General features: G+C 44.4%; 1 protein-coding gene across 1 annotated transcript; it reads left to right on the top strand.

Moving 5' to 3' along the window:
- Positions 1-8,580, top strand: depdc7a (DEP domain containing 7, paralog a). Its single transcript, XM_035629239.2, has 9 exons — positions 1-153; positions 3,597-4,059; positions 5,253-5,380; positions 5,504-5,696; positions 6,571-6,791; positions 6,941-7,083; positions 7,329-7,454; positions 7,699-7,777; positions 7,888-8,580. Exons 1-9 carry the CDS (start codon positions 138-140, stop codon positions 8,103-8,105), a joined length of 1,587 nt encoding a protein of 528 aa, XP_035485132.1. The 5' UTR covers positions 1-137; the 3' UTR covers positions 8,106-8,580.
- Positions 8,581-9,442: the final 862 nt, after the last annotated feature.

Genomic DNA, 9,442 nt, shown 5'->3' with positions numbered 1-9,442 from the left:
AGTTAGTTGCGTGCGTCACGTTGTGACTTGAAGAGCATGGACGAGGTCTGAATGTGTGTGTGTGTGTGTGTGTGTGTGTGTGTGTGTGTGTGTGTGTGGCACCGGACTGGTCTGCACCGACACCGGAGGACGTCTTCATGCACCGAACACCAGGTAACACACATTTAATAGCTGCTGGCTGCTGGGGAGGTGTGTTTGTGTGGGTGATCGGACCAGTTGGAAGGAGAAGTGAAACGATGCGCACTCCGTGTGTCTGGGACAGGCTGGGACAGGCTGTTTGTTGTAGAAACTGTGGTCGAGTAATCGAACGAGTCGATTCATTTATTCTATTCTGCTGAAAAGTGGACGCTGGTTCTAATCCTCTCGGAGTTTATCTCACCTTGTTTACTTTGGTCAGATTTGTAATCTTCTCGGCACGTTGACAAGTTGTTCAAAGTATATGAAAAACACGAGCCACACTTGATATTATTACATTGTCATGTAAGAAATCATTGACTGCTTTGTGGGTCGGTCATGGGCCGATAATCCACGAATAAAGAGAGAGCATTGGGCTCGTTGGCACCCATTGCGCACACCGCAGACCGGGCGGAGCAGTGTTCATGATCCAACAGGTGGAACAGAATAAGTGTGCGCACTGGCCCGCATGCGGTAACAAACAGAACACCTGCACAGGGTGTGAGGGTTCGAGTCCACACGGGCCAATGGTCCCTCCACTTTCAGCCTGTGCACACTCGGACGGTGGATCTCACCAGGCTCGGCGTGTTGGAGGAATGAAGCGATCCGCCGCCGCGGGCTGTCAACGACCGGCTGCCATTGGTCCGACGGCGCGCTGTCACTGCGTCATCATCCCAGTTTGAAAAATGAAGAATCGAGATGCATGTGCTCATGGAGTGGAGAGCACCGTGTTCACAGGTGTGTGTGTGTGTGGGGGGGGGGTATCCCCTGGTGTAGAACTGCGCTGCTCCCTCTGCGGTTATTTACCCACACTGATGTGTGCAAACACCCTGCGCACTGTTGTCCTGGTGGACGCGCACAACAGGCCCCTCTGCGCCCATGTGCTCGACATATCTGCGAGGGAGCCTGGCGTCAGCTGTGGAAACCGGCCTCACATCTCAGCCCGGCGCAAGCAACGAGAGGTGGCAGGGCCGGGCCGGGTCCCCCCCCCCCCCCCACACACACACACACACACTTGAAAAGAAAAAGAAATCCCCTTTTCAACGAGCATTAATGGATATTGATCAGATCCGGATTTATTGTGTGACTGGTAATCCTGGACCCCTGATGGGACTCTCCAGATGGTCCCGTCCTATAACTCCTCAATGAAGGATTTCATTCTAAAGGAGTTTTTTTTTCCTCTCCACTAATCGATCAAATAGTAGCCTGTATCATTCCTCTGCATAACTAGTGAGTTTAAAATGACTATATTGTCTTACATTTGCATGATATGGACATTTATTTTAAAGATCCTTTTTCCAATTCACGTTTCATAAAGCAAGAGTTGTGTCATCAGCCGTCCGTTCTATTTCTCATTATTATTCATGCAAACAGCTGTAATGTGTCTTCCCTTGAACAACTGCTGGCCTCTGTCGTTCCTCCCTGATATGCAAATTCCCACTTCAGGACAATTTTTCTCCCCCAGAGGGACACACAGTTTGACTCGGACGTATCTCATTAATCAGCAGATCGCCATGAAGATATCTAGCGCACACCTTCTTTTTTGTCCCAGTGAGCTGTTGGGGTTTCGAAGACGAGTGGGCAAACATATGTTCGGAGCTGTCGTGCCCCCCCGGGTGGTTTGTTGTCACACTTTTTTTGCAGATGGGTCAGTAATTGTATTTGTCATGTTGTGTTATCCTAACACGGAGCCTGGCTGCTGCTGTCAGAGCCTGATTTATGGCCCCCGGCCCCAGTGAATCTCTCTCAGATCCCCTTCCTAGCATTTGCTCCACAGGCTTTTTAAATGCCCCCTGTCGTGAGATGAAAGCCACAGTAACGTCTCGCTGGGCTAATCTCTGCTTTCTGTCATGGGTCTGGCTTGTGGTGAACGTTACGAATCATTTTACATCAATAAAGACACTGATGGGCGGATGAAATGTGTTGGGAAATTGCGTCGGGCACGTCATCAGTGTTTGATTGCACGGACCGTGTGCACTGTATTGGCAGCAGCGCAGGCCGCCAGTGGAAAATGTAACAGGAACACATCAGGATATCTCTTGTGAGAGGAGGCTCACAATACGATCATTGTCTCTGTTTCCTTGTGTGTCTGGGTGTTGCAGGCGGCGTAGAAAGACCGCACAAGAAAATCAGGTCTTAGACCTTCACTGGCTGACTGTGCAACTCTGTGTCTGGCTTTCTTGGTCAATTCTCTGAACTCTTCTCTATTGTCATGTCAACTAATGACACAGTTCTGATTGTGGGATATTTAAACACGACATGACATGCTGTCCACATAATCATTTAGCCGGAGAGCTTTTGAACATTGCTGAACCTTTTAACTTCGGTGGTACAGTCACACCCTCGACCTCTCACGTTTTCAACAGACAATATACTATGCAAGGATTGTCTGTGGAGATTCTCATTCTTCCAGGTCATTGTCATCAACAGACATTGAATTAGGAGCAACTTGATTTGGTTGTATAGATTCTTTGGCATTCAAATCTACAGAAATCTACAACCACGGCCAGTTGCTCCTGATTCCATACAAGGATGTTAGTTTCTCCATCCACAAATGCATATAATGATCACACTCGTCGGCCAACATTACTCCCTCTGCCGCTGAATTCACAGACGGCAGTATTTGGGTCTTAAGTGTTAATCATGTTAATTAAGTTAAATGTAAGCTTTCCAATGCTGTACACAAGCAACCCTCAAAAGAGGATTTGGGCTCGGCGACCACCCCCATGTCAGGGGAGCGATCACGATCCAGGACCTTTGGCCGTTACACCCACATACATTCGATGAAATCAGACTGTAAGTATGTGACATTACACAGAGGACGGGGAACGTGCGTTGTTTTTTTAAAGACAGAAAGAAGAATTCTCTGTAGGCTGTGAGAAAGTGCTCAGACAATAGACAAAAGCTGAGATAGTCGATTGTGAAAGAACAAGTGGGTCACCAAGAGGATACGTGTTGAGTTATTTGTGTGAACATGTATGAAAGTTTAATGGTTTTTTTCTTGCTGCTTTTCCAACTTATGAAATGTGATTATTTATCTTAACTGACTAATGGCTTACTCTATCACAGTTTTGTCTTCAAATTGCTTTTTTCACCTCACAAACACAAATGTATTTATTTTTAAATCCAGACATTAAACCCACAGAAAAGCATTTGAAAACCTCTAACGAGCAAATGTCGGGCCTTTGTTTTTTTTTTTTAAATAATTTAAGTGATTAAAGAATATACAATGCATTGTCTTTGATTCACTTTCTGTTGATTGACTAATTGATTAGTCAAATAATCCTTACAGTCAAGGTTCTCCTGTCCCGTTAGTTGGAACCTCTGCGGCAATTAAATTGTGCATCTTGTGAATTGTCACTTTCCAACCTCCTCCCTTTCTTTTTCCCATCCACTGATTCTCTCTTCTCCTCCTCCATCAGGACAAGGCATGGCTGGGAAGCCTTTCCGGGCCACCTATATCTGGAGCAGCATCATCTCCAACCTCCACACGAGTGTGGAGGTCAAGCGCCGGCGCCACAACCTCAAGTCGTACCCCGACTGCTTCCTGGGCTCAGAGGCCGTAGACGTGGTGTTGGCTCACATCACCCTGAACCGTTTCTTTGGCGATGAAGCGGTGCCCCGCTACAAGGCCGTCCGTCTGTGTCAGGCCCTGATGGACTCCAGGGTGTTTGAGCCGGTGGGCATTAAAGTGTTTGGGAAGGAAAAGAAGCCAGCGACATTCGAGGACAGCAGCTGCAGTCTGTACAGGTTCCTGAGCCCGACGACCGTCTCCTCGTCGCCGCTGACCGACGCCTACTCTCACTCCACCAGCACCATCGAGAGCGGCTATGACTCGCCGGGCACCAACAGGAACAAGAACAGCTACAGTCCGTCACGTGAGAGGTACAGACTCGCGTGACAACATCTCCAGATCTCATTTTTGATCCCCTTTGTTCTCCTTCCCGCTGATAGCCCGAGCTGATCCCAATTCCAGCACGGGTTTGGGATCGGGAGCCTCTGAAAACCAGCGAGGCATGACACGAGACTGTTGAGCTGCCATCGTGTAGTGATGTCTTTTCATTTCCAGTAACCCCCTCATTACCAGTGGGACAGTTTTCAGCTCAAATATCAACTCAAGTTGCAAAATCAATATGTAATATTGGAATGAAGGTGAAACAGACTTGATCCAACATATTCCATCTGGGTTCTTTTGGGTTAGAGTTGAATTAGAGGTACTTCTCGTGTCTGTTCGGTCAAACTCCGAATGTCCGGATGCAATTCTGTGGAGTTGTCCAGACTCATGTCTGAAAACAAGTAGTTCTCATGTCATACAGTCAATACGAAGTTAGTGCCCCACTAACTATTTGTGCAGAGCGCCTCTGACGTTCGCCAATTAATCGCTTATTTGCTGTAGCGAAACTCAAGTGTGACATCTTGTATTTGTGTTACAGGCGGATACAACAATGTGTTGTATTGGATTTTTGAACTGTTTTTTTTATTTCTTTATTTGCCGTTTAGACCATGACAATGGTATTTAACAAACTACTCACAAGCAGTCAGACTATTTCCTTCAAAACCCGGGGCCATTCCCCCTTTTCTTTGAGGCCAGCAAATGAAGTAGGTGGGAGGAGGCGACGAGCACGTAGCGAACAGAGAGGCAGGACGCGTTACAGATGAGGCGCGAACACATGGCCAGCACCTTCTGTTTGTTCCCTTTTGATCTGACGCGTGTTGTTCGAGTGACAGCACCAGACTGGACCAGAGAAAGTCAGATGTCGCTAATGGGACATGAAAGACTCGGAGGAGCCATGTGCTCAAACGGTTTAAATGAGGCTTCTGTTATTCTGCAGCATTGGGCCAAGGGAATAATGCATTGTAAACAGAAAAAACCCCCATAACAATCCACATGTCTTATGTAATGTTAAATCAGCAATAGTTTCAAGCTGGAAATTGAGCATTCATTTCGTCAGCTTGACGTGAAGGGCCTGTAATCAGAAAACTGCAGCAAACTGTGACTGAATCACAGTAGACAACATTTGGCCTTTTGTCTGTGTCTCCAATTTCTCACTGATTGCCGTCATTTTGTGACTCGTCAGACAAGAGCCGCTGAGCTACTCCACCCACTCGCCCGTGAAAACAGACAAATCACTGGAGGACGTGCTGGGAAACCTCAACCTGAGCTCCATCACCCCGCAGATGGTCAACCTCGGCCTCTCTCAAGCGCGTAAGTGGTTCAACGTCGGCCGGGACGCAGGGTGAAGATCACATGCGGCAGTAAACACCTGGTCGCACTTTGTGTCTGCGTATCTGTGTGCCCGCGTGACATTTAACTCTGTGCTCTTCACAGTCGTGGACGAGGTGTGGCACCAGCAGGCGGTGTTCAGGCTGCTGCAGCTGGTGGAGCTGCCCCTGCTTGAGAACTTGTTGGAGGGCAAGGACACATGTCGGCCTCCCCTGCACGCCGTGGACAGCGACCCGGACCTGTTGTATACGTCAAGCTATCTGGATCGAGAGGTCCTCAAGGCCTTCAGTGAAGCACAGTACGTCCTCAAACGTGATCCCTATTGCTATGATCTGTCAGGGCTTCGTTCTTGTAAAAAAAAAATACTTTTCCAGCTGCTTCACAAAGAAACTGATAATGACAAGATGAAATAGTGTGTACACATGTGTTGAGAGAAAAACACTAATCTGTTAGGCACAGATTTGCCTCTTTATGTAGGTGTGGGTATAGTTACTTCTTACAGGCAGGCGTGTTTCAAGCGACTTTGGGGCCCCCACATCAAAGCTGGGGTTCTGTTTAGGGTTGTTGTTTTTTTTTTTACCATAGTGTCTTTGCAGTCTCTTGTATTTAGCCAATCATAGAATTTAAGGGTGTTCTCACAAAACCCCCATTGCTGTGAGCCATCGTAATCAGCTGTTTTTGGGGGCGGCCCCCCTCTCAGCTTTGCCCACCCTGTTGCAACGCCCCTGCTTACAAGAAAGATAAAAATGTTACGTGCAAAAAAACCACATTATCTGTTTATAAAATGTGATGTATTGTTACCCTGTGATAATAATGATCTAATAACTATATAGCCATATAAAACGGACAGTAGCCATTTTGCGCTGTGTGTAAGTTGAATTTTGAATTTGACAGCACATTTTATTGCTAATACAAGACTTTATTTGCACTATTTTTATATTGTGGTGTTGCCCCCTCTGCCCAAGCAAATAGTCACAATGAAATGTGTCTTTTACCACTGATAACACTGCATGTAACGAACATGAACACAAAACAATTGAACTGAGACTGGAAGCAGTCGAGTTCTCTCAAGTTCTCTAAATCACTAAATATCGAGGGCTCATCTGACCCTCCTTGTATCTCTGTAGCTCTCAAGACTCTTCCCTGTCTCACTGTATGTCTCTCTCTGTCAGGGCTGATGAGTGGATGTCGGGGGCGGTGGACTGTCTCGAGTTCCTGCCCGACGAGCTGGTGGTTGAGGTCAGCCGAGGTTTGGCCAGCTGCGCGAACGACCTGCTCCAGTGCAAGAGGCTGCTTTATGAGATCCTGGCTCAGCATTACGGACACGCGCAACAACACCCACTGCTCAGCAACCACGTTTTCGACATTCACTCCGGCATCTCCGAGTTACTTGGTAAGAGAAGGGAGAGGAGCTGGTGTCGTGTTGTTCTCAGGCTTTTATGATGAAGCACGCAGGCAGGCTTCATATACATTTTCATGTACAGTATGTTGCTGCCCGTGCCATTATGAGTTCAGCGCATTCATTCTTCGGTCTGTTGCCAGTGAACGGAAAGCAGGAGCAAGCTCTGGAGGCCCTGCAGCTGAGCCTGAAGCTGCAGAGCTCTCGCAGCAGGGAGGAGCTTCGCAGACTCCTGAGATTCATGGCCGCCGCAGCCAATGTACAGGAGGTCAGGCTGCACAAAGAGGTGAGTCCGCGTGTGCATGTCGTGTGCTCTCTGTAAATGCGTTGTGTTAGATTTTTTTGTATTATATAACATTATATATTTAATATAATAAAATATATAATAATAATTATATATATATATATATATATATATATATATATATATATATATATATATATATATATATATATATATATATATATATATATATTTATATTTTTTTATATATATATATATATTATAATATTATAATATTTCTCCATCAGGTTGAAAACAGAATGGCGGTGAAACGGTCTTTCTCAAGTGCCATCGTCTACAGCAGGAGACTCCCCAAAGGAAAGGTGGACTTGATGGTTCTGTTCATGATGGATAAACACTGTGACCTTTTCAAAGTGAGCGTTCCCTAATTTTTCCTCCTTCCTGGTTGAGTTTACACCGGCTGCTCAGAGGCAGGCCTGTAACCCATCAGACATCAGATATCACTTGAAAGATAATTCATGAATCAAATGCGTGTGACTCACACACAGCCATAAACTATGAAATCAAAATCATTCCCTTAATATCAATTTTGATTTTAAAATCAAAGTAAATTGAGTCTTAATGTTGTTGGGGTTTTTTCTCTCTCTTTTCCATCAGATTCCTGTTTCATTGCACAAGATGGTCAGCGACAGAATAATGAATATTGTAAAAGGGAAGGATCCAGATACGATAACAGGTCTGCACATTTTCCCTCATCTCAATTTTTGTATCTGTGGCAAAATAACATTTTGATAGAAATCCCTTGCTACAGTATGAATGAATATGAACTGTCTCTCCTTACCACAGGATCCACATACTGCGAAAGACTGAGTGCGAGGGCCTATTCAGAAAATGCGCAGAAAACCACGAAAGAGGAGCTTTGCTCCTTACTGCGGACAGTCCACGAGAACCCCAAGCTCTCCGTCAAAGAAAAGAGACGGCTGCTGGGACAGTTTTACAAAGGCCATCCTGAGATTTTTGTTCAGTACTTTGGAAATAGATTGTCCAGTTTGAACATGTTATAAAAGTGATTTCATTAGTTAAAGTAAAAATCATGTACTAATATGTAAAAAGACAGATGTAAAAAAGGAAAAGAAAAATGATTTGTGATAAAGTGAGCGTATTGTATTTGCTTGTATGTAAATATTTTAAACTACTGAAAAAGAATGTGAATTTTAATTATAGAGACTCTTGATAAGCTGAAATATGTAACGACACATTTAGTCCTCTTCATTTTTTGTTGATATTTCTTTGGTGCAGGACACTAACATGAAATGTCTTTGTCGGATATAGGTGAGACTGTTACTTTTTTTCAGAATGACAAAATGACCCCTGCATTCGTATGGTCTTTATATTTTTTTAATATGTTTTCACACTCTTGATGATATTCTGTGTCTGCAGCCAGTGAAGAGCAGTCTGCACGTCGCTTTTTCAATGGACGTATTCTTTGTGCTCGTGCAATAGGAACAGTGTTAGCAATAAATAAAAAAAAGAAACTGTGTGTTCATGTGGTTTTTCATATACAGTGCGATGCACAGTCTGAGGAGCCATCAAACGGAAATTTGAAACTCTGGTGATGTGCTGCGGTAAGCAGTCGGAGCCATTCATAAGAATCATCCCTCTGGGGCTTTTGTGTTTGTTGCAACATAACAGATGTTAGTGAGATTCTCTTCTTTTTTATTCTTTATGATTGAAAACCTTTGCTGCATATTAGCAGCATTATCAACTTTCTGTTTCAAATAAGGGTTCAGTACTCCTTATCAGATGAGGAAATTGCTTCCACATTACCATGTGACAAAGACATTCCTGGACTACCTTTAAACCACACACTCAACTTGTTTGTATTTTGCCAGGTCGTAATAAAAATCAGCTGCAATCGTCCAACATTTATATATGGATATTGTGGTTGTTGTTTTTTTCTTCCAATTGCAGACACAAAATGTGTTTTCTCAGATTAGAAGAGAACACATTTAAACCTGGAATGACCAGAAATGTATTTACAAAGCAAAACTATTCTTCTTCCCTTCTGTCAAATACAGTTGCACGACTGTCTTTTGTGATTATATAGGTTCTCATATACCTAATATCCATACGCACACTGTCCTTCTGCAAAATAAAAACACAGCCATTCAAGATCAAACATTTGGACCACACTGTAGTTTGGTAAATAATGTTGAGCTCACTGTTGATGAAGGGCATTACTGTTTGTCATATTCTGTCATTGTTGACATGACATTTTCCAGCCAAAACCCATGTGCCTTCATCATAGCGTCTTTAAAGTCCAGTTTGAAATGTAAACAGTAGCTTATCATTTCAAGTAGGAAAATAAGATGCTTTACTTTCCCAGACTTTTTGTTCAGTT

This window comes from Scophthalmus maximus, chromosome 4 (assembly GCF_022379125.1).
Source record: "Scophthalmus maximus strain ysfricsl-2021 chromosome 4, ASM2237912v1, whole genome shotgun sequence".
NCBI lineage: Eukaryota > Metazoa > Chordata > Actinopteri > Pleuronectiformes > Scophthalmidae > Scophthalmus > Scophthalmus maximus.
Note: the sequence above shows the minus strand (reverse complement) of the source record. Positions and strands in the feature narration are given on the sequence as shown.

Bases quoted from the DNA above. Each gene is read 5' to 3' on its own strand.
- depdc7a (XM_035629239.2), top strand. The intron at 5,381-5,503 runs GTAAGTGGTTCA...TGCTCTTCACAG, and splicing joins CCTCGGCCTCTCTCAAGCGC to TCGTGGACGAGGTGTGGCAC. The intron at 5,697-6,570 runs GTACGTCCTCAA...TCTCTCTGTCAG, and splicing joins AAGGCCTTCAGTGAAGCACA to GGCTGATGAGTGGATGTCGG.